Raw genomic sequence first — 24,809 nt, 5'->3', positions numbered from 1 at the left:
CCATTCTGTGATTCTATGATCAAAGTGCAAGTGATAAGAGATGGCTGAATTTTTTACTGGGGGGAGGGGCTGGGCTTGCAGATTGGGACATGAGAAATTTTTTTTCCTTTGGTATTATTTTGTAATAACAAATCTGAATTTTGTTTTTTTTCATGAGGAGGTGGGGGAAATCAAACTTTGTTGCTCTCTCAGTAAAAAATAAGCAAGTTCCCACCCTGTTTCTCTACTCGGGGAAAAAGGAGAAGTTTCTGTACATCAGTGTGCATGCGTGTATAAATCAAAGAAACTTTCAGTTTTGATGAGCACCATGTTTCCCGGGAAAAAATTTTTCAATTTCAACAATCTGGATAAGTCTACATGGCAACATCTCCACTGACGGCTCCTGCCAAGCCCTTCCGAAACACTGCCGAGGCCAGCAGGCGAGTGGGCTGCTGCTGTGTGGCGAGGAGCAAGCACACAGCTAGCCTTTCCCGGGAGAAGGGAGCCCTTTCCCGATGGACAACGGCTGCCGTCCGAGCTTGTTGATCCTAAACCAGTTGCTGAGCAGCTCCTGAGGTTGGCAATAGGCAGAAGGCCTGTTTAATCAGAGACAGCAGCTATCATAAAGTAAGATGACATAACTTTTTCCCGAGTGCAATAAAGTCACAGCTTTTCCCAGTCATGGTAACAGGCTCCTGCAAAAGCACAAGTTCAAAAATGAGCCCCACAGCAGAAAACGCCCCGTTTTAAGCCTGACCCGGTACCGTTTGCTGCCAAAGGTACGTTGAGCAACCTGCAGCCCACTGTAAATTCTGCTAAAACGCAGGAATGAAGCAACATTTCAGAGAATCAGACCCCTTCTTAGGGGTCACTTGCGATACCCTCGCCTTCCCTAAACAACTCTTCCCTTTTCTCCCGGGGCTGCGCTGAAACTGCCGGGCTCCGGGCCACCACACGCCGCCCACTCGTCTCTGCCGCCCGCTCTCGCTCTCCCCCTGCTTCTCACTTTCACTCCCATTGGTTTCATGTTCCCTTTGCCATGCGGAAAAGCTTTCAAGCTTATCCAGCCCAGCAGCAGGGTTTATCCTGGTTCCACCCACTGGGACTTTCCTAGCTTCCTTCTGCACACCGAGGGGGGAAAAAAGCCAGTTGGAGGCAGGCAGCGGGCATCGGGGAGCCCCGGGCGCCCGGTGCTCTCTTTTTTCTTTCCCTGAGCTAGGTTTCTATTGTAGGCGGTGCATTCCTTGGGAGGGAGGGTGTGTGTGTGTCGGTGCCTTCCCACACTCAGGGCAGCTCTTATTTAATGGGGGTCTCCATGCAGGGCAGACGCCAGAGGAGATTTTGCTGTTCCAAGATCCCATCCAGGAACAGCGGCAGCTCGCACGCCAGACACCGGCATGGACCGCGTGGTCGAGATAAGCCTGGAGGAGGTGGCTCCTGGGACCCGCCAAAGCCCCAGGATGCACCCCAGGGAAGATTTGAGGAGGATACGGTGTGCCGTGCTGCTGTGCCTGCTCTCCGTGCTGCTCCTGGCGCTGCCCACTGCCTACCTGCTGGTTGGAAACCTCAGAGCCCCCAGCTCCTGCGCTCGCCAGGTAAGAGACCGACGGCCCATTCCTGTCCTGCCGCCCTGCCAGGAGCACACGGCGACCTGTCTCCATGCTTGGGTCTGTTCGGTTCTGTTTTTTCCTCTTCATGAGTTCCTCGTGTTTAAGGGAACACGAGAAACTCGCTGTCACATTCCTTCTTCCTTAGGCAGAGCAAATCTGTCTGGGATAAATCTTACTGTCGTTCGGTCCTTTCAACTAACGGTTTCTGTTCCTCTTGTCTTAATTTCACTAAGGTGACAGTACAATGTACCACTTTAAAACTTTTATTGGCATGCTGCAGGAAACGCTTCAGAAAAATCGCTAGTTGATGGAAATCAGTGACTCGCCACTGATTTCAGCCAGATTTTGACACTATAGCTCATTTTCCTCCCTTCTTTTGGGTTAACTCTCAGACTTCCCCTCTCAGTGTCCTGTTTCAGCAAACAACCGCTGACTGCGCTGCGGTTGTCAGTAGGTCAGTGCCCATCATCCATCGCTGGGCAGACAGCTACCGCTTTCATACATTATTAATGCAAACTCCTGCAGAGATACGATTTGGGACAATTAAAGAGTCTGACCCTAAATTTTGCACCCCGTTTTTTACTCCTCATCAAAGCTTTCTCTAGATCCAGGGATGTGTTCAGCTCTTCTTTGACAGACAGCTAAAATCGCTTTGCAATACAAGCTCGCTGGTGTGGCTGCTTCTAATGCTCTTCTGTGCCACCCCACTCCTTCTGTGCCTGACTGTGAACAGGTACCTATTTTTTTCAGCAGGACTGCCCCATGCTAGAAGGATGCATATAGGTCTGAAGAATTAAGGTTTGAATTTTAGCTTCAGGTCTGAAATTCCCTAATTAGCCTGCGTGTTGTTAGGAACAGCAAAAGAAGCAGTACTAATCAGTGGCCTTGAAGGCAGGTTTCTGACCTTGCACACATGTAGCCTACGGATGTTTAGAGAGTGAAGCTGTACGCAGGTGCGTGCCCTCGGCTGCACGGAGATGTGCTAGTCCCTATTTGACCTCAAGTCCGTACAGCCGGCGTCTCACACCTAAGCTGTGCCGGCATCTGGATACAGAATCTTCTGCATTACCTGGTAATAACTTTGTGCACAGCTGAAAGGAGATTCGGCAGCCCTGTGCTGTAGCTCAGGTTGTTAAATTTGCTGATGTCTGGCACGTGCAAAGGTGCATGTTACCGTGCTGACCCTACTACTGCCATTTAGGCCAACTAGCGTGGGTGCACGTGGAGTGAAGAGGCATTTTGGACAGTCTCAGCTTCACTGCTCTTTGTTTGCATCCTGTGAGGTTGTACAAAGCAGGACAGTTCAGTTCTTGAAACTATCTTAGAGTGAAATCATAATAAAATGTTAGCCTGTTTGACTGGACTAATGCGTTCCCCGCTTGTGACCCTATTGGAAGAGATAGTGGTATTTTTGTGACTGGGTTTGGCTTCTTAGGAGGAAAACCACAACCATTAGATTTGCTCTAGCCCGGGCTACGCTAATGTGTATTGCCATGCATATGCAGTGAATTATTAGCGCATAGTATTCCCACAGTGATGTAATGAGGTGATCAGATAAGTTACAGCCTGTGCGAGCGCCAGAAAGGAAGAGAAAGAGCATCGGGGCTGGCTGGCTGCCCGCTGCCTGCGTGCCAAACCCAGTGGGTGGAGCGCCCAGTTGCACTTCAGCGGGATCCTGCGTTTTCCGAACAGTTCATTCACCCCACTGGTGACTGACTGCATCCCCTGTGTTGTCCAGCAACGGAGCGCAGATGGCTGGGTATCTCTGCTGGTGTAGCTGTCTGTTAATTCCCCAAAAAGCCGGGTCAGGGGCTGAGCCCAGGTGCTCCATCCTGCAGCTCAGCAGGGCTGTAGGCTGTTGCAGTCCATGGGAACGTTTCTGGACATAACATAAAGGCTCTCAGGAAAATGTCCTTTTGCATTTCCTTCTGCATTTGAAATGTTGGAATTGGATTGCTAAAGGATGACTTCCTCATGTGCCCCATTGGTAGCCCAAATCAGGAGGGCTAGGTTGGAACCAGACATGTGTCAGAGCTCTCTGTGGCACTGGTTTTGGGATGCGGATGCCCTGGACATACTGGGAGCAAGTGGACAGGCCCCAGTTTGTACCTGATAAGTATTCACTTGCTGACCCCTGCAGGTCCTCTCGTTGCCCCAGGATGAGGGCTTAGCCTACACATGCCAGATAATCACCTTCTCATGCATTTGGGACAGTCCTGGGAGAAGGAAGGGACTCAGCAGCTGAGCAGGTGGGAAGCAGTCATAGTAAATTCCTGAGCCTGTCCTTCCTGGAGCAAAGAGGAGGAGAAGGGGAGACAGGGAGGGTTTGTGCAAGAGGGGTGTGCCTCTTCTGTTTGCCTGCGGGGTGAGGCAGTTCATTCATCTCAGCTTCTGTGTGGGGGCACATGGTGTCACATTCTGCCTCTGAAGGGATACAAACTCATCCTTTCCTCTAGAAACATCCCTCTCAGAAAAAAGCAGGGCAAATTATGTAATTACAGCAACATGTGTGAGCTGTCTCTCTCATGGTATAATGTGTCTTGCATGAATAATTCAAGTCTGATGATGGTTTCCCTGGACACCTTCCAGGCTCACTATGCTGCTTCCCTTTCGGAAATACAAACCACTTTCTTTGTGCTTCAAGACAGAGAGAGGTGTGGAAATTGGGTTCTTTAAGCAGTAACACAACACATGGCTTGTGTTAACAGCAGGAAACCTCTAAAAGGCTCTAGTGGTGCCCTTCCAGAGGAAGAGCCAGGACTGCTGTGTGTCCTTACCCAAAGGGAAACCACGTTTCAGTCTGAGTGCACAAATGTACCGTGGGGCAGCCTGCTCAGCTAGCCCCATAGAGCTGAGCATCAAGTCCTGTGGCCTGGAGATTTGGTACTTGGGCTTATTTGAGTGGCATCCTTGGCATGGCAGGACCACAAGCAGCATAACGGGAAATTCAAAAACCTGTCGAAAGGGTTACACGCAAACCTGTGTGCCATGTCAGTCTTGCAATGGAGAAGGGAGTTGCTGCAGTACAGGAGGGACTCTGAATTCCTAGCAGCTCCACCTGAATCCCATCCCAAAGGATAAAGCCAGAAAGCTAGCAGCAAAGCTCAGAAAAGGCCTGCCAGGACCATAATTCATGCAGAGCCACAAGCCCTAATGGCCTGCCCAGATGAGCAAGAGAACCTGAAACAGCTTCCTGATCTGTAGGGATGGGGAAATGTCTGGGGAGGAGCAGTGAGCATTGCACCTAGGCCTGGGTAGAGGGATTCCCCTTCCAAAAGCCAGCAGCAGCAGAACTCCTGACTGGCCATTGCTGCTTGATGCACATGGTCCTCGTGGGCAGCGCCACCAGTCAGCACATGCCCTGGGTGCATGCCTACACCGGATGCTGTAGTCCAGCCGAAATACTCCCACTGAAGCCAGTTTTCACTGGCACAGGACAGGCCCCTATCAAAAACGATCAGCCCAGGCCGTGCAGCATCTCTGGAGCTAGCAGAGCCTGCCCGTGAAATAGCATCTTGTGCTAAAAATGGACTGGTTGGAGGTGCTGGGGATGTTTTGCTTACTGATCTCTCGTCCTGCAGTGCCAAGCTGCTTTTCCCATGGAGTTGTCTGCCAGATACCCCCGGCCCTTCCTGAAGGTGCAAGAGGCAAAGAGTGTGAACAGGGAATGTTCAGCCCTTCTTTTGGGCTTTAGCAATATATGGATATAAATGCAGTGGGGCTTTTGGACATTCTTGGTATCAAAACAATATAGAAGTGTTTTGCATACCGCAGTCTTCAGGGTAATTAGAGCTGGCTGTCCAAGGCATCGTTTGTCTGCAAATCAGCTGTAAGGTGGGATTTTCAACATCACTCAGTGCTGGTTACAGTCTCTCCACAGTAACCAAGGGGAAAATTGAAGCCATGCTGTGAATTTTTCAGAATCACAGCTAAGCAAGAAAGGAAAAGAGAAAAAACCACTAATTGTGTAAATGATCTCTATTGTCTTATGCTACTTAGCTCTCCCTCGCCACCTCAGCTACACCATCAATGTACAACATCTGTACATATTTAGGACACATACTACCAACACTTGGACATTATGTAGCATTAACTAGTGCTAAAATATTTTCTATAGGAGGTTTAGATTTGTATCCTTATCAAGCAGCACAATTATGGAAAAAAAATCTCCTGCCTTTGCCTGGCAACAGAATAATTTCACACCTTGCAGCACCCTGCTCTGTCTGCTGCACCACACTGTCCTTTAGCATCTCTGAATGCAGCTCCCACACCTGGGCTTTCCACCTGGCTTTCTTCAGAAATTAGTAAATTGAGGTTGCATAGAAAGCTTCTTCCCAGTTTTTAGTCAAACCATTTTGTTATTTTTTATAAAGAAGCAGAATTCTTCTTGATATCCTTCCCTCTTTCCTATCACCTCTGTTTGCATTGCAACATTTGAGTTTATATAAAGTACTTAGCAGAAGTTAGGCTTTAAATATGTAAACAGCCCCACTGAACTTACATGATTAAATGTAGGTCCGTGATGGATTTGTAGCTCTTTGCATCACTGAAGATATGTCACTTGATAAGTACGTAGGAAGTACACATAATGATGGTGTAAAATATACTCATATTCATATACATCTGGCCAAAAGCAAGGGGAAGTGTTTGAGGGAAATCCTCCACGTGGATCTTGTGCTTCCTGCCAGGGGAAGGACCAAGTCACCTGGCTATGACTCTGTGTCACAGCAGAAGTACTGTCATGTTTAGACACCACAGCAAGCAGACGGGACCTTGGAGAAAGTCATTAGTCATAATGAAAGGCCCAGACAGCTCACTGACAGCACAACACCATGTCCCTGTCAGCCACACACTGAGCTTTCGCACCACCATCTCTTCTGGGTGAGACTTCTGCAGAGCAGCAGACTCCTGTGGCTGGGCTCTGTGTGTGTACAGATGAGGAAAGGAGGAAAGAAAAAACCAAAAAGAATTTTCCCTGCAGTTTTCCTCCTCCATTTTTTCCACACACACACCAGAGCCACTACTTTATCAATTATGGTTGTGGGTTTGGTGGTTTTTTTTTTTTTTTTTGGTAGGAGCACGTGGATGGTTACTGCTAGTAAAACACTGAAATATCTTTGGGCTTACTAGAGTAGCTAGCAGTCCCCAAACCCAGGGAGCCTGACCCTTCTCCATCAGACACTTTCCTTCCCCTGGCCAACATAAATTACCCATTTTTTACTTCTCCTGCAGTTTTTGAAGTCATGTGAGACACAGCCACTGGGACATACCTTCAGCATCCCCCTCCTGATACTGTTTTAGCCTGTTTATTAAGCAGTGTGTATCACATCCTTAGCTGCAAGTTAATCAGTGGCAGTTCATTCCATTCAACGTATTTATTGCAGCTGCCCATAAAAAACACTATACCACACCCACGTGCTCCTGACAAACGCTGCATGACAGAGGTTCCTGACAGCCCTGAGACTCAGCCCTGAGCTGGCTGCGTAACCCAGATAGTCCACTTTCTGCAACCCCACTGCTGGCATCGACCCCCAGTGAACCGTGCCCTGGGGAAAGCCTAAGGGATGCTCCTCACACCTCAAGGAGGCCGGATCTACTGTCAGCATCCTCCAGTTAGGACCTGTGCCGCTTTGCAGGCTGCTGGGTGAGAAGCCTCCGGCCGTGCCCAAGCGTGATTCAGAAGAACCAGTCCTGGTTGGCCTGTGGCAGGCAGACAGCAGCTTCCCTTTGAACTGCTCAACCTAAACGGCAGAACCACTCGGCACAGCCCACGGCCATGCCCCGCTGCCGTGCCCTGCTGCCGTGTGAATGCAGGTTGGCGCAGGAACATGCCGTGAGTGGGCTGGTGCTCAGCTCTAGAAGAAAACGTAAGAGGCAAGCGAACGCGGCTCACCCTGCCTTCTCTGGGTGGAGTGTCAGCAAGAGCTCACCCTCTGCCAGCTGCACACTCAGACCTGCTCAGCTCCTTCCCTCTTCCAAGGGGGCTACCCAACATCCAAAACAGACCGAAGCAACAGGTTAACAGTCTGAAATAACACAGACACTGAAAGAAAAGCAGTTGAAACAGCAGCTCTGCAGCTGATACACCTCAATTAGTCTCTTTGCTGGCATTATGGATGAACTGAGCACCTGCAAAGGCTCAGACCTGCTGAGTCTTGAGACAGGGAAGAATCACTCACATCACCCTGCCTGCTCTGTTTTCTCTGCACGGACTGAGGGACAGCAGCATCTCTAAGCAGCAGAGGTGCTCCAGCAGTGCTGGATGGAGGCACCGTCCCAAAGGAGGGTTAGCGATGGCTGAGTCACAGTGTCCACTCTGCCAGTTCTCTCCCAGTTTACTCCCAACGCCAAGGGCTTGCCGAGCCTCTGAAGAAGATTGTAGTTTAACACAACCACTGCCACAGGAGCCCAGGTCCTGCCTCTGGCACCTTCCCTGAGATGCAGGCAGTTTCAAACAAACAGCAGCCAACTCGTGCAAGGAAGCAAAACCCTGTCAGGGCTTGTCCTTGTACATAAAAGCTCTGGCTGAGGTCAGTAATGTTACTGTAGCATGTTCCATTTTCTGGGGTAATGCAAACAAGATGCTCTGTGGAGTACTGTACACCCTGGACCCCAGACCTCACTGCTTGCCAATCTCTCCTGCAGGTCACAGAAGAGAGGGGCGCTCACTTTCTGAAGCAACGAGCAGTAGTACATCCTGGTAAGTCGCCAGTCCTCTCCCCGATCCCAAACACCTTTGTTTACCAACGTTTTGCAATCGCTGCCGCAGCATCTTGCTAACAGACACCTCCCCACCTGCCCTCCGCTCTCACCACCCAAATCCCTCCCCAGCCAAACAAGCCAGGGCAGACAGAGGCAAACCTGGGCACCCAGATGCAGGGAGGTAACTGGGGCCATACTGGAAGTGTGAGCATTTCTAACCCCAGGGCTGTGCAAGTTCGCTTGTCCTAACGCAGACACACACCTCCCCAACAGCTCTCGGAAATCCATATAATCACTGGACGTGCAAAAGCATGGATTTGAGACCCCAGGCACACCACGTTCCCATCCGCGTGCACCACACCTCCCCGCCATTCACCCTCCAGCAATTTAAGTCACCGCAGTGATGTGCCCTGTCAACACCACAGCAGGCCTGGCAAGCTCGCTCGTTTGCACAGGGATTTTATTACCTCAACAGTGTCAACGAGCACATGTAGCAAATCACTCTGGACTCAGATATATGCAGAAATGCAAAGGGCTTCACACGTTTCCAGAGCAGCATCGATCACCACTCACATCCCATCGATTTGAATAGCTGCAAACCTCCCTACATGCTTTTTTTCTTTTTTCCCCTCAGGTACAGATACAATTTCCAGTGCAGAAAAGCCAAGAGCACACCTGACAGGTAATGCTTGTTCAAAAATGAAGCATTTCCCACAGGTATTACAGCAGATACGGCGGTGCAATAATCTTGGTTTAGATGGGTCTGCTAGGATCAGGTGTTGCAGGAAACATGGGGAAAATAATCATCCGCTTTGCCTTGTTGACCATGGCAGATTAACGGCAGCCTGCGTTTGTAGAAAAGGGCCTGTGAAGGAGGTATTTACAGAATTTTGCCACATGTCCAAAGTGTTTCTTTTACTGAATGATCAGCTCTTGTAACTGAACTTAAATAGGTGCCTGGAATCTTAGTGATGTGCTGGATCTCCTAGGAAAAGCAGGGCAAAGAGCCCATGTGGGTCCTCATGGTGCAATAAATTGGGAAGAACTACCAGTTTTGGAGCAAAAGCAGATCAAATAAGACCATTTTTACACCTTGTTTTTCTTCAAGGCCTAACTCAGGCCACACACACCATATTCCCACCAAATAGCCTCCTATTCTTACGGAGCAAGCAAAGGAAGGATTATGCCCAGCTGAACCCTTCCAAGCCTTTATCTTGTGTTAGGAAGGTGCTATCGCAAAGCCCTGTTGCAGGGTGGGCTGCCAGCCACCATCTCGCCACCTCACCTTGAAGGTGTAGCTGCCACCACACCACGAACACTGTCCTGAGCCATCCCTCATCCTCATCAGCTCTACCTACTCAGAAAATGTATGTATTACCAGAGGAGAGGAAAAAAATTCATGGTTCGTTCCCATGTGGATGGAGCTGAGTGCTGAAAGGCTCTCCAGGTGCTGTGACCGAAGGTGTTTTATACCTCCCAAAGACACAGCTCACTGCAGAGGCTTCCCCAACACCCTCTGTGTTGTCCCAGTAACTTGAAGCATGGACGAAGGGGCATGATGCTTCACACAGATTCACCCTCAAGGTCAAACCAATCAGTGCTTCAGGGCTGATTTCTTTCCTAGCATAGTTTACTTTCCCTTACCTACAGGTTCCTTCCTAACACACATCCTTGGTCCCATTCCCTTATGCATGCAGGTTGCTAGAACTCCAAAACTGACCTGTCCTTGCTCAAAACACATCATTGCTTAGGTGCAGGTTTGTCAGAGCAAAAGGACCATATCTGCCAGCGGAAGTGTCTCTGTTGCCCCTGTGTTCCCCTGTGGCAGAGAGACCCAGAGGCTCCCAGTGCCGCTGACTCAGAAGAGCAGCCGAAGCACAGGTCTGCTGACAGGAACTTCCCTGGCTTACACGAAAGTCCAGTTGCTGCAGGGAAGCACCCAACAGTTTTCTTCAAATTTCCTCAGCACCCCTCCCATTTGCAAAACCTCTTTCGCCATCGTTCCCGAGCAGTGTCCCCCGGACAGTGCCCGTCCTCTCCAACCTGCTCATTTGGGCCAGTCACTCTTGGCCATAGCAAGGAGCATGAAAAAGGAAAAAGCTGAGGGGATTGTATCACCCCTTTTCTGTACAAAAGGCTGTACCCAGGCTGCTGTGCTATGTAGCCATCACAGAACATAGTTTCCAAGAACTTCTCTTTGACCTTTTCTTTGCCCAAGCATATTTTTTGGTGCTGTACCCTGTGGCAATGAGTCCCCAAGCTTAATGGTGCATCACAGTCAGAAAATGTTTCCTGTTATTTTAAACTTGCTGCATAATAATTTCTTGGGTACCACTCTGGTCTTCTCAGAAACCATGACTTGTGCATGGAAAGCGAAAAAGGAATAACTATTCTTTAGATCTTTGTAACGTTACCCTCCTTCAGGCACCTTTTTCAAAGTGAAGGGGGCAGACTGTGTACTCTCACTCATAGGAATCTCTTCCCAATCTCTGTTTTCTCTGTCTTTTTCTAGTTTTAGGCACATACATTCTGAGGCTAAGAGGAGTGAGAGGAATGGGAACTAGCCACAGTACTTTCATGGGCATGCACCACTGAATCAGCAGTAGCAGAATGACTTGATGTATTGATTTCTGTTCCTTTATGGTGAATTTTACACCTGCTCTTAGCCTTTTTAATACACACTGGGCATTTTGAACTTATCCAGACTGGCATCCAACTGGGTGGCTATAGTTAGCGAAGAATGGCACAATCCATGTGCATACCTAACTCAGACTTTTCTCCATCCCCGTTCTCTCCTATGCACTGATTTACAGTTGTTGCTGACCATGCCATGTCATGCCATCATCCCCTCTCTGGCTTATTTGGTTGCACTTTGGGTCAAGATGCGGACTAATGCCTATTCCTTCTTGCCACCAGCCCGTGGCATGGGGGGATGAGCTACGCTGCAGAAACCCATCAAGTACATGGGTAGCACTTTCCATGCTGCCATGGCATCTGAGCACTCCGCTGCCTCTGGGTAGAACACCACTTTGGGTTCCACTTGACTGTTGGAAGTAAGAGTAGTGATGCCCTGTCCCAGGGCATGATCCTGAGCAACAGAGACCTGGCAGCCACGGGAGTTTGCAGTACATGCTGTACAAGAGCTTTACTACAACAGGAGCCTCAGACTCTTGCTGAGACCAGGAGTGCAGCCTCAGAGTAGAGTGTTCAGCTCACACCGATGAGGGGTAAGAATTGTAGCACCCCCACAAGTGCAGCAGTATGCCACAGGACATACCCAAACGCTGCTGAGCAGCAGCGATTTGCTAGCAAGGGACTAAAGCAAAAGGGGTTTTAGGAAACGAGAAGTAATTTCACATGTAAAGAACGTCAAAAATTTATAGGGAATGGGAAAATTGAAGGAACTGTAGCAATGGAAACCCTTATTAAAAGCACATTTTCTTCAATTCAAGTGTTAGCATAATGGGTATATTTTCAGGAAGTATAGCTCCATATATTTATGAAATAAATAAATTACAAGTACAAAGTGCAACTGCTGCTGGAAAAGGAGCCGTAGTGTATTCAAAGGCACTTGAACATGCATTTTTCCTCTTGACTGGTATTGAAAGCACAGGAAAAATAAATTAACTTGAAAATAGAGAGCATCAGTAGAGTGAGCTTTATCCTAAAAAAGAGGTTATAGCTGTAAAACTTAAAGTTGCCTAATTCTAGAAGTTATGAAATCATGTACTTCATTTGAGATGCCTGTTAGTTACAAAAAACATTGAAGAATTGAGTGTCATTGACATTTTGAATGCGTCATTATACACGGAAAAGAATATTTCACATACAGTTTCTCTTCCATTTTCCGCCAAAATTCCCAAAATGGGAAAGAGCCCAGGACAGTTTCTGGAAATATTCTGATCTTATCTGATCCTTCCCATCTCACACAAGATTTTGTCTGCTACCAAGTGATCTGAGGGGTATTACTCCAAGCTCTTCTAAACCTTAGAGTCATGCAAATGCTACTTTACTTCTTGTCAAGACTCAGACCAGTCCCTAGACACCCGAGAGGCAGATGAGGAAGGCAGACCATAAGTACTTCGACTTTCTTCTAGTCTTCTCCCTCTGTGTCAGGCAAAGCTCCATTGGCTCCAAGTTTCACAGTCCTTATAATACTTCTATAATTAAGCTTGGCTTGCTATCACGATTCCTGTCTATCGTTTCCCCACACAGAAATACTCTCCTCATGTACTGTGCTTCCTGGGGAAAGATCAGAAAGATTTGATACTTCAGCAGCACTGACAGGCAGGCTGGAAAAAAAAGTCCATTATTTTGTTGTGCTACTCAGAGAATATGCAAGAAATTGCATTCCTAACACCTTCTTGTCTCCTTATGGATTATTTATTGCTAGAAGAGGGAGGGAAATGGATGCTACTGGGAGCTGAGCACATTAGTTTTTCTGAATCTCATTTCACGTAGGATAAACCTAATGGTTATTGCCAAGAGAATGTCAAAGCTTTCCGTTACCTGTATTCAGTTTGTCTCCCTGCCTATGCACACACACCCCTTCCCCAAATACTGAATCCAAATCAACTTTAAACATTAACTCAGGCTCATGAAAAAGGTTTCATTTCCTGGAAATCAGTTGCCTCAGTCTTTGTCAGTGTTTAACATTGCCTTTCCAGGTTCATTTTAAGACCTGGCAGAATCCTAATGGTTTTTATCCTCTTCATTTTCACTGCTTCAGCTGCTGTTATACCACAGCAATTTTATGTGGCAATCAGTAAAGAGCAGAAAAAACTCTTTTGCTTCCCTGCAGAAAAATAAGTGCTACAGCTTATTCTCTTGGCTATTGGGTGACTGAAATTAAAATGGGGGAGGAGAGGCGAAGGGAATAGGGCAGCAGTTCCCTGCTTCTTCCCTTGAGACCTGTGCAGACTGGCGAACATCCTCGGTTTGGATCAGGCTAACCTATGTGTCTGGATTAGAGCTCTGCTTGTAATCAGTTAACCACAAGACTGGGAATAAGTCTGGAGGAAAGCTGAGGCTAACACCAAGCTTAGTGTTTTGGTCCAGCAAAGCATTTTGAAGGAAAACTGAGACAAAACGTGGTTTTGAATATAACGTGTTGCTTTGGAATTGGGCCTCTTGAAGCACAGTTGGGTCATCCAAGGTTTTGGTAAAATCAAATGACACTGGTAAACCAGAAGATTTCATTGCTATCAGTGAGGAAGAAAAGCTTGACACAAGGGGTAACAAACCCTAACAGGGCTAACAAACCCTAACATCCTTCAGAAGCAACTTGGCAGGAAGAGAAGTTCAAGTGTCTCAGTGCTTGGAGATAAATCACTGGGAAACTTTCGCAAGCACAGTAGCATCTGTCTAAGAAGCATAATTGTAATCCATCGCTACTGAAAAAAATTATGCCTTAGTATTTCTTCTCACGGTCCTGAACCATTATGTCCAGGCATGGTACCCATGTGTACAACTGCCCCAGCCCTGCTTTCACCTAAGGACAAGGTGTTTACTCTGTAAATAGGTAGCACCCCGGGCCTGCAGGGTAAAGCCGTCTGTATTGCTCCGCAGTGCCAGGAGGCTCAGCCTTTAGGAAGGACAGAGTCATCATTCGGGATGTGGCAGACAACCTGGACATGCAGTCACAGCACACTCCTTCAGGCAGCCAGTGCTGGCCAAGGTCTTTCAAAAGAATCCTTGGCTTTCCCTCCCGATTGCTCAGATATGGACACCCTGTAGACACCCTCCAAAAATATTACTGGACGGTCGGCCTGCAACCAATTCACCTCAGTTCTCAAGCTGTAAAATAAGAACATTTCTGTCCCAGCATTATGATTACCCTGTTTAAACTACATGCCCTTTGGAGTAGAGGTCTCACGTTATGTTAAGCAGCATATCCCTGGCTGTAGCAAACTAACCCAATTCTTCTCCCCCTCTCTTCCTCCCTCAGTGAAGAAACAAGATCTCGCCAACACCGTAGGAAACCATCTGCCCATCCTGCAGTGGGAAGACAAGCGAGGCTTGGCCTTTACCAAGAACAACCTGAATTATTCCAGCAACGCACTGGTGATACCTGTGTCTGGGGACTACTATGTCTACGCTCAGGTCACGTTCCGAGGGCCCATTGAAAGTCACAGTAAACCTAATTCTGTTACTGAGATCATCACCAAAGTCACTGACAGTTACCCCGAGCCCACCCAGCTGCTGACCGGCACCAAGACCCTCAGTGAAGAGGGAAACAGCTGGTTTCAGCCCATTTATCTGGGCGCTGTGGTCTCCTTAGAAGTAGGAGACAAGCTAATGGTCAATGTTAGTGACATCAAGCTGGTGGATTACACTAAGGAGCACAAAACTTTCTTTGGTGCCTTTTTACTGTAGGTCCCTGGCAGCAGCTGGAAGGGGCTTCCCTTCAGGGCCCTGGTGTGACCTCACTGGACTTTGGCTTTGTGGGTGTGCGTCGGGGTGTGATATCTGTGCTGTTATCCTTCTTCTGTACTGCCACTCCCCTGCAGCTCCCTGCAGCCTTAAATTAAGGGGTAGGAAAAGCTGAAGCCACAGGCTGAATTCAAACAAACAAAAAAAAAACCCACCCAAAACCCAAAAAAAACCACCAAACAAACAAAAGAAACTCAAAAAAACCAACCAACCAAACAAAAAAGTCAGATTGAAGGAAAAAATATATTTTTTTAAGTACAAACTAAAAGCTCTTCAAGACTTTGTAAGCTAGGGAGGAACAGTTTATACCTGTGGGTCAGAATATTGATCTGGAATATTGCAGCTAGGCTACATCACTAAGTCCACCTCCAGCGCACAATTTTCTCAACTCAAAAAAATGTTTTGAACTTTCTCCAGCAATGCCAGTATAGGTTTGCATGACCCGTCTTCAGATTCTTGTTTCTAAAAGGTAATGACTTTTCATCATTTCCTTACAAATAGATTTGCTCAGTACTTTGCACTAACATACAGCTCAGATTGATCATTAACTGCTTAATTAATGCCTTCCAACTTCCCTGTAAAGTAGATTAAAATTATAACATGTTTTGCAGAAGCTACTTGAAATTTTTTCTTCCAAAGAATTGTTTACAGTTCTTTAAGTCAATATACAGCCTCAAAACTTTATGTAAAATTTCTAGGGAACACACACAAACACTTTCTGTTTGGGCATGAAAGTGGAATCTCCCCACCAGGTCCTAACATTAGGAAAACAGAAAAGACAAGACAGAGAGAGAGGCAGCAAAATTTTCAACACTTTTTAAATCAACCACTGAAATTTTTGCAAGAAAACCTTTGCAATATTTTGCTTTCCATTATGTTTAATGCAAAACAAGTGCACCTAAAGAAATCCCTGTCTTGGTGCTCCCCCTTGCAACCATTGCCAATGCTGCAGCGGTCCCCTAACCACAAGGGACAGCCCAGCCTTTCCATGGGTGAGGGTTGGCAACCACTAGTCCCTACACAATGTCAAAAGATCCAAAGACATGATCACAGCCAGGTGTGGAGCTCAGGAATGTTTAGCTTCCCACCTTGCACTTACTTATTTTCATAGACTTTACTGTCTCTCAGGGAAATTCCCCAGCTTTACTTCTCCCACAACAAATACATCACTGACAATGACTCAAGTCATGTCCTCGTAGATTTGGACCTTACACTCTTAACTGCCAATAGGTCTCACATCTGAGCACCTACCACCCAGCCATTCTGCAATGACCAGGCTTCACTCTCTGCAACTTTCTCTTTCCTGCCTCACTTTGTTGGATTTCCTCCAGTTTCCACTTCTTGGCCATTAGTGACAGCAAGTCTTGATTGCCTAGTTAACGATTCCACTCAAAGCCACCGTGGGACCCAAAAGCACACTGCTAGTGTCAGGGAGGCACTGAGGTTGGGGAATAGGTAGCGCTGGGGATGGGGGGTTGTAGCTGAAGAGCTCAAATGGGCAGAAGTTCTCTGGTGCAGACAGCACAGCTACAACAGGCCATGTGTGATATTGCAGCCCAACCAGCAGTGAGACCAGGCTGCTTTGTCCGCAGCGAGCCTCTTCCTAGCAGGAGAACAAGGAAAAGTCAGTAGCACAGCTGAAACAGCGCATAGAGAAAGGCCATAGAGACAGGGGGTGAAGGGAGGAGAGGAGCAGAGCAGGAGGTGGGAGATCCAGGCAACACCAGGATCTCTGCCTCTTCATGTCTTGGTGTAAGCACGTTCATGACAGCATGACTATACCTCTTAAACCTAGCAGGACTTTTGTGTAGTAAATCACCTCAGAAAAGAAGGTTTTTTGGCTGTCCTTCCTTATTCTGCAGTGCCCAGGTCCTGTATGAGGTCTTAATCCTTTGCTGTTTTATCTACACCAAGACAGCGTTAAACACATCACATCTTGCCCTGCCCTTCTTTCCTCAGCAGGTGTCTTTCTTGCTTCCAGATTCTCCTTGAGTCTAGTCACTGGATGTTGATCCACTCTATAACACTGCCCATCCAGGAGACCTTGACAATGTCCCTGCATCAAAACCTCATCACAGTTTGGCTTCCAGTTCTGTCTTTGACTTGTCCTTCATTTTCCCCACATCCACATCTCAGCTGTCCTCTTGATCCCTTTCTCCCACAGGCACCTTCCTGCCTTCTTGGCCCTGACCCTGCGGTATAAGGACACTTCTTTGTCTGAATTTAATTTTCTACATGTAACGTCTCTCTTGAGAAGAGTCTGGAGTCTTCTCACTGATCACCCCAGTGCACAGAGAAAACTGACATCTGAGAACAGGTTAGGATGGCAGAAAGTAAAGGTTATGATCCTGCTAGCACTCTTGGCCAAAACATCCTCTTATGCCTTTATTAGCAAGATTCACTTCCATCTTTAAGTCCTTACCCCTCTGTTTCCTCCACCTGTTCAGCCTTTCCTTCTAAGCTGAAACGGGAGCAATTATTCCCCATGCACCTCGCACACGCGACCGGGCCTCCTTACTTCTCAGGAGTGGTGTCTGGTCATTCAGCTCCTTGGCAGGGCTGTTTGTACCGCTCAGAACGCCCCAACACCACGGTAAAATCTGGTGAAAACTCACTCTCTTGGCAGTTCAAGTTAAAGTTGTTCCCTGGGAAACCCTAAGACCTTCCCATCTTTCAGATTTTCTAAAGTGTTATCTCAACATCCCACACTGAGTCCTTCTGAGCTTCTGATTCCTTAGTTGTGTGCCCAAAATAGGATGTGAATTTGTGAAAACATGACGCCTGCAGCTCTTGCAGCCCACCACGTAAAGCACTTCAGGTGACTGGCACACGAAACAACGTGGGAAATCTCATAAAGGGAAGGCTTAAAAGTGACCTATCCAGGTGATTCTTAGCACCTAGGTAGGGAAGCTTCTGTGAAGTGGTACATAGGATGAATTTGGTTTATCCTTGAAGAAAATCGGTGTGCAAATTCTGGCTGTTCCAACAGAAATTCGGAAGGCTCTTTATTTCTACAAATGAAATGCTGTAGTGTTCTCCTGAGGCCATAATGCAATCCTGGTAGGCTTGGACAGCAGATTTCCATAAAAACTGTATCTAAAGTTGTCATCCCTTAATGCCTGGTGTGCTGAATGATGGTATTTGGCATATAATAGAACGGCCTTCTATGAGATATATACACGTATATAGGCAAACATATATATTTGTGTATATTCCATAGAAATCCAAGGAAGCCCATTGGCAATAATGAGCCTTTTCTACCACAGGGCACATAATCCCTGTCCACTCTACACTAACGATAAATTTTACAAGCAAAATATTGCCTGCTGCAGCTCTGTTACAGGTGGGAGTCTCTTGATCCATGACACAAAAATACTTAATTTAGTGCAGTCAGAGCAAGCTTTTGCACCCCGTTACACACGCCAGCTTTTAGCACATTTAGCCCACTAGCACATTTTATGTGGCATAAAGTAATATAACTGGCATTGCTTGTTTTAAAGTGGTGCAGGCATATTAATCTGCAAATCGACCCTAGTGGAAATTGTCGCTTTCTCCCATTTTTTCCCCTCTCAGTGCTAATAATATTTCTGTAACAGTAACCAGCAAGTATACTAAGTATGCAGTGGCTGGTCTGACCCTACTGTAGAGCAGATATTCCTCCACAGATGACAGTGGCATGAAGTCAGAGTATATCCACTTAAGTAAGACAGAGGTCAAGCTTAAAGGGAAATATCTCAAACACACTGAACCCAAGCTGTGGATTCTCAGATTTTTCCAAAGCTCAATAAGGAAAGAAGTGTTCTCAGAAATTTCTGTTTATTGAATTTGAAAATTTTCTTTAATATAAATAATTTCTGGAGATGTGAAAATGCACATGCATCAGCATTTTCAGCGGTATGAGAAAATGATGAAATCTGGTCATGTGAACAAGTGACCTTTCAGACTGTGTCAAACTGAAAATATGGTTTGTTTTGGGTGGATGTGAAACTAAAACAGTTATAAGAAAAAAATCCAAGCTGGAGAAAATGGGTGACATAGGCAGCTCATGCTAAATGAGTTAAAAATATATGATTTCAGGTTTTGACCCTTAATTTCTTCAGGAAAAAAAAAAAAAAGAATCTAGCACTTTTCAGAACAAAACCACTGGAACAAAAATAACTTTTTTGTTTGCTTGTTTTTTTTAAAGTCTGATCAAAATATTTTAGTCCTTGGAATTCTCTTCTTCCCTAACCTCTTTGATCCCAAAAAAACTAACACTAAACATAACCCAAATTCATAAAAGTTCACTTACCTACCGTTTCCTTTCCCCTTAAAAACTAATATTGGTAAATAAGCATTAACCATCTCTCCGTATAGACACAGAAGTAGATTTAAGTAAAGTTATAAGGATCACAGCTCCAATCTTACCAACATACACTTGTGCTGTACTTAGTCCTGAGCACGTGGCTGAAGGGGATAGTAAAAGCCAGCTCAGTTTTCCTATTTGGTGTATGGGAGGAGTAAAATATATGTTGCTCACATTAAAGTGGATAAAAAATTTGGCCTGTGTTTACCCTCAACTACACCATTATAGGAGCAACTCTCCAAATCAAGAAGTGCTTACATGGGTCATCTCCAGCACACGTATGTTGGCAGGATTAGGGTCTAGAGGTAGAGAGCTGAAGGTCGTGTTCCTTAGCAAAACGTAACCCAAGCAACAAAAAGGATGCTGCCGCGATGATTTTGGATGCAAGAGTTGAGTGGATATCAGGATGACCAGAGCCCCGGTACACAGGAACCCTACCAGGCTATGCTGAACTGCATCACAGACCAAATGGAATGGATTAAGGTACTCACTTGTGATTTTCAACATGCATATTTCAGAATTTTAAAGGAATCTCATTTTTCACCTCTGTGTAACTGACCACGCTGCCCTTTATTTTATTAATCTCCTGAGCGGCCCATCATTTCAGATAAGAAATGAGGAGAAAATTCATTCTTTAGAAGAATCAGAAAATGTCAAGAATTTTTGCCCAGATCTGGGTATGACACCAGTATAGCATTTTGCTACTGTAGTGTATTTTCATATAAGTAATTGTATGTTCTCTTGTGCTTTAGTACTGATGTGTGTCTTTACAAGTAGAACTGACTTAGCTTCTTGTTTCCAAGTTTTATAGTAATAAAAATGCAAGTTAACTAATGTGACAACTTCTTATCCTGGTCCCCTTCCAAAAACACTAACCAAATAGCACACAATGATCAGCTAATACAACCAGATAATGTTTGATGTCTACAAAACCTGTTGTATGTTAATGTGTGAAAGACTGTTATTTTATCTACTGTTAGATGTCCCTCATCAGAGTGAGCTCGTATTCAGCCTTTCCCATGGGAGCTTACAGAGACTTGCATTTCAAAAGGCAAAATGTAAAGGTTGAGAAGATTTTCTTTTTCAATCCCTTTTCCCCTTTACAGCATGGGGAACAGCTGGTCCCCTCTTTTTTTTATTTTTTAGTCTGTTTTGGAAAAGAAAGTGCTGTGGAAAAGCAGTGTTCATCAGCAACTGCATCGCAGCTGTACTCTCAGCACACTGAGTCAGGGAGCGATGCTCTTGCTGAGCACCCAAGGGAGACAGGAACCACATCATCCCAGTCACCTCCAAAAATCGATATCTGGCCAAAAAGCCAGGTAACCCTGTCTGTAGCCATAACTAAGGGTGTCTTGGCAGCTTGGGAACTGAGTGTTTCCAAAAGCTCAGCTTCTGGCTGCCATGCACAACCCAGCTGGGAAATTGTGGCCAGATGAATGTCAAAAGTCTTGTTTGAAGGTAGCAGAGCTCTGCGCACCCTTAGCCACATTCTAGTCTGAGCCTTGCTGTCCTTACACCTTCAGCATAGCAGCAGCATACAGTCTCTCTACTCAAGGATTGTGCTTCTTTTTGCCTGTCTTTATCACACAGAAGGTGTCTATTCTTAATGGATTTCTAGGCTCCCTCTCTAACGAGATGGAGGAAGAGATGCACATTTCTGAAAAGCTGTGCATGCTGGGGAAGGTGGAGATAACAGAGGTGCTTCTCTCCCAGGGCTGCAGAGGGATGTATATAGTATTTTCTAGCTAAATGCGAGCAAGATGATAATAGCAACACTCAGTGACAGTGATAACAGCACTGCACTCACTTTCTCAGATGGCTGGATGAAGCTGCCCAGCTACTGTCTGGGCAGAATCCCCATAGGACTCAGTGTTAGCAAATACATACGTGGGCACGTATCATGAGGGAAAGGAGAACCTCGCTGTCATACGATGAAGCGAAATGAAATTTGCTGTGCAGGGTAGGGCACTAGCCATGAAAGGTTAGCATTCACAATTCTCATCCTTTGGCCAAGATGCCCAGCCACAGCTGGATCTGCTACTTGCCAGCTTCGTTCTTGCATGAAGACCCCTTTTCCAAGCTGGGGACAAGTTCAGTGTCACAGTTCATACGTCCAGCTCTTGGAAAGAGCTTTGCATTCCCTCTGGCAGGGCATGGAAGCTTTGCAGCATCCTGCAGGATGGAGCACAAGCTGAGATGACGTGGAAGTGACCTGAACTCATAGGAAGGTCCCGTGGTGTACACATTGCAGCTCATGGACAGGCAGCTATGGAAGGGCCAAGTCTTCCAACACACTCAGCATCTCTCAGGTTCATAAAGGAAAGGAGAACTCCATTGTTCACTTTCTTTTTGAGACCTGGTGCCAAAGCTGGGTATGAATCTCTTCAAAAGAGCAGAAACAGGAGCCAAGTTTGTTGCCAGTGACAGTTCCAAATTAATTTTGCCTTATAAGTATTATTGCTAAATCCTTTGGAGCAGCGTGACAGGCATTGCGCGAGAAGTTATAACCTGGTTTATTAAGCACCGTAAGTCAGGATTGTTTGTGTTTATTGCTGAATTGTGAACTAAACTAGTGTTCCAGATGCTCTCATTCTTGCACAAATCAAGCTGTGTTCTTTTCTTGATTGTAGAGTTTTATGTTAAAACGTCAAAAAGGCACTGAAAATGTTTGCTGCATATTTATTTGTACTGTACATATAGAAGCCTTAATTTTATATGAGAAATGGTATGAAGTTTAGATCTATTATACTTAACAGCTATTTCTTTTAAAAAATAGTTTTGACACCTTCTGAAAATGACGTTTATAAGTAGTTCTTTAAGACATGCTTTGTGTCTTAAAGTGAAAAATAAAAGTATTTTATTTGATTCATATTATTTCCCTGAGTCTTGATTTATTCTAATAAGCACCCACCAAGTGCTCATATTTACAGTCAGAAAGGGCAGACATTTACCCCTGCCAAAGTGGTTGGTGTGCACTGCATATTGCATGTTATACATGTTCTCTCAGGTGTGTAGGGGTTTGGGGTTTTTTAATATCACAGAATCATGGAATGGTTTGGGTTGGAAGGGACCTTACAGACCGTTCAGTTCCAACCCCCTGTCATGGGCAGGGACACCTTCCACTAGACCAGGTTGCTCCAAGCCTCATCCAGCCTGGCCTTGGACACTTCCAGGGATGGGGCATCCACAGCTTCTCTGGGCAACCTGTCCCAGTGCCTCCCCACCCTCTCCAGGAAAGGGTTACCCCTTGTCCTGTCACTACAGATCCTTGTAAAAAGTCCCCCTACAGCTTCCTTGTAGCCCCCCTGGGTACTGGAAGGTGCTATAAGGTCTCCCCAGAGCTATTAATGACATACAGAATACACACACAGAAAATTATTAATCCTAACATTTCAAGAACAGACCTATTCATCTGAGGACAAGTTTCAGATATTTTCCTGAGCCTTTAAGAGTTTTAATTAAAGAATTTTGCTGCAGTGGCATATGATTGAGTACCGGGACTGTAATTTTCAATTCCACACAGATTTAATTTTTTCCTCCAGACATAGCTGAATCTCACCTTCATTTTTAAAGGTGCCTAACTCTCATTGACGTCTCCCCCCATCCTCAAAAAAACTAGTGCATGCCAAAGATGATGTACTTTGCTGCAGAATTAAAAACTCACATTTAACTTCTTTCTGCTCAACAAGAAGATTATTTAGCACAACCTCACTATGTTTTGAGGTTTCTTTAGAATTTCAGAACACTGGAGCAGAACAACATTTATAATTCAGACAACAGGACTTTTTGTGGATTAACTGAGTTCTTAATTCTCACAATAGGAACCATTTGACCCACCCCATAAATTTCTATTTCTGTAGAAACATCAATGGGAAAAAAATAATTCTGTTTTTTTCAGTGATTAATTTTGTTCATGGATGTCAGATAAGATTACAGGGATGGCTCCAACTTGCGGTTTGGAAGTCAGGTGTTAGTCTGGCTTCTTCTAAAAATCTAAGGGGGATACGTTGACTCTCTCAGGACCATCTCTCTCTGTTAATTCCAGAGGCCTTAGAAACTCAGGGCAGCTGAGGTTAAGCAGTAGGAATCACACCCTGAATTTTGTTTCTGAGCTGAACACATGCCTAGTTGGGTGGGCAGCTGTTCGTGATCCCCAGAAAAGGCAGCTCAGCATTTCCCAGAGCCTGAAGTTGGCTATTGCACCAGCCCATGTGGATGTTCTCCTTTAGCAATCCATGTCAATCAATTATTTGATGAGAATAAACTCGTTAGTTAAATACTAGAGCACTGTCCTATATGCCAGGAGAGGAAGAAGTTCATCGCCCCTGACTGATGGTCCAGCCTGTTGATTACTGTAAAGGCACACCAACATCTCCTGAGTTTTGAGTTAATCTTTGCAGACAGGATATAAAGACACATTTCTGCACGCAGAGAACAAAGTGGAAGAGACAGATTAAGACATAATGGAGCAAACAGCTGCCAGGGCATGGTTATCTGAGAAATCACACAAACCGAATTTTGCTCATTACACTCCCCTTCTCTCAGCAGCGCCCGAAAGCAAAGGATGAAGAATGACACCCTTTCAAAGAGACGGTTAGCAGCAGGCGCTGCCCATGCCCTAGCCCTTTAGCAAGATGACTTCACTTTTGAAGAAAAGGAAGTGGGACATCTGTATGTAAATCAGGGGAATCTCTAGAACAAAAACAAGGAGATATGAAACAACTTTTTCTACAGCAGTGGGACTGTTCCTCTTTGCTACTGAATTATCTGGTGAGAAAGTAGGAAAGATATTACAGCATATGGAAAACTCCAATATCTGTACACATTTCTAGGTGCACTCAAACCAGACAGTCCCTAGGGCCCTGCTACCACTGCCTTGTGCATGGTGGCATCTCATTAGTTTACCTTCAGATGTCATCCCTTTATACTTCCGTAATAGAGAAGGTGAGGTAAGGAGGATTGAAAAGGTCCTTTTTTTTTTTTACCCATCAGCTGCAGCTAACTCTCACATAAGCTAAAAACATATGACTGATCTTCTGCATATCACACCATTACAGAACAAAACCAGTCATAAACAGACTTTGATGCTTATTCATTAGCTACATTCCTGGTTAGCAAACCTGCTATTCCTTACCCCAGCTTCTAAATTACATTCCAAATTTCAAGAAGGCATTTACGCACCTAGTCAAAGCCGAGTGCATACCCACAAGCCATTTTTATGGCAAGCATAGCTTCCTGTGGGAGTATTTTCTTGCCTCAGGGAGACAAGGTGGGGTAATGCTTTCAGGTTGTAACCTTAGCAAGGACACCACAGTTGTTTAAAGAGGTTTTACTTCATTTATTCTTGTGGAAGGTTCCCAGGACGTAACTGAGCAAAGCAAGGAGCAAAGAGTGCTGCCACAGTTGCCACAAGGAATTTTCATGTTATTTCCTCCTAGAAAATTCCTACTGCATCACAGGGTGGATCTCCTAAGCGATATCACGCTACACCAGGACCTGCTCAATATTTTCTGGAAAATCCCAGAGGAGGCATGCACGCTCTGGGCATGGCTGCAGCGAGTCGGTGGATACGCTGGAGACAGGCAGCAAGGACTGCCTTTCCTGTATTTTCTGTAACCCAAGTCAGAGCACTGCACACCTAGAGCAAGGGACAAGGAACACCAGGCAGGTTCCTGGGCCACCTCAAGCTCAGAGGTTCTGATCTATGTCATTTCTCCACATCCTCCCTTTTAAACCTGTAC

At 45.8% G+C, this 24,809-nt stretch overlaps 1 protein-coding gene across 1 annotated transcript; it reads left to right on the top strand.

Annotated features, from left to right (window-relative positions):
* The first annotated feature begins 1,376 nt into the window (after window positions 1–1,376).
* Window positions 1,377–14,666, top strand: LOC104517380 (tumor necrosis factor ligand superfamily member 15-like). The gene is made up of 4 exons (XM_010162017.1): window positions 1,377–1,574; window positions 8,235–8,289; window positions 8,926–8,973; window positions 14,239–14,666. The coding sequence occupies exons 1-4, from the start codon at window positions 1,377–1,379 to the stop codon at window positions 14,664–14,666; spliced, it is 729 nt and encodes a 242-aa protein (XP_010160319.1).
* The last annotated feature ends 10,143 nt before the right edge of the window (window positions 14,667–24,809 follow it).

This window comes from Eurypyga helias, unplaced genomic scaffold (assembly GCF_000690775.1).
Source record: "Eurypyga helias isolate BGI_N326 unplaced genomic scaffold, ASM69077v1 scaffold13272, whole genome shotgun sequence".
Taxonomy (NCBI): Eukaryota; Metazoa; Chordata; class Aves; order Eurypygiformes; family Eurypygidae; genus Eurypyga; species Eurypyga helias.
Note: the sequence above shows the minus strand (reverse complement) of the source record. Positions and strands in the feature narration are given on the sequence as shown.

Bases quoted from the DNA above. Each gene is read 5' to 3' on its own strand.
- LOC104517380 (XM_010162017.1), top strand. From the start codon at position 1,377: ATGGACCGCGTGGTCGAGATAAGCCTGGAGGAGGTGGCTCCTGGGACC. The intron at 8,290-8,925 runs GTAAGTCGCCAG...TTTTCCCCTCAG, and splicing joins ACGAGCAGTAGTACATCCTG to GTACAGATACAATTTCCAGT. The intron at 8,974-14,238 runs GTAATGCTTGTT...TTCCTCCCTCAG, and splicing joins GCCAAGAGCACACCTGACAG to TGAAGAAACAAGATCTCGCC.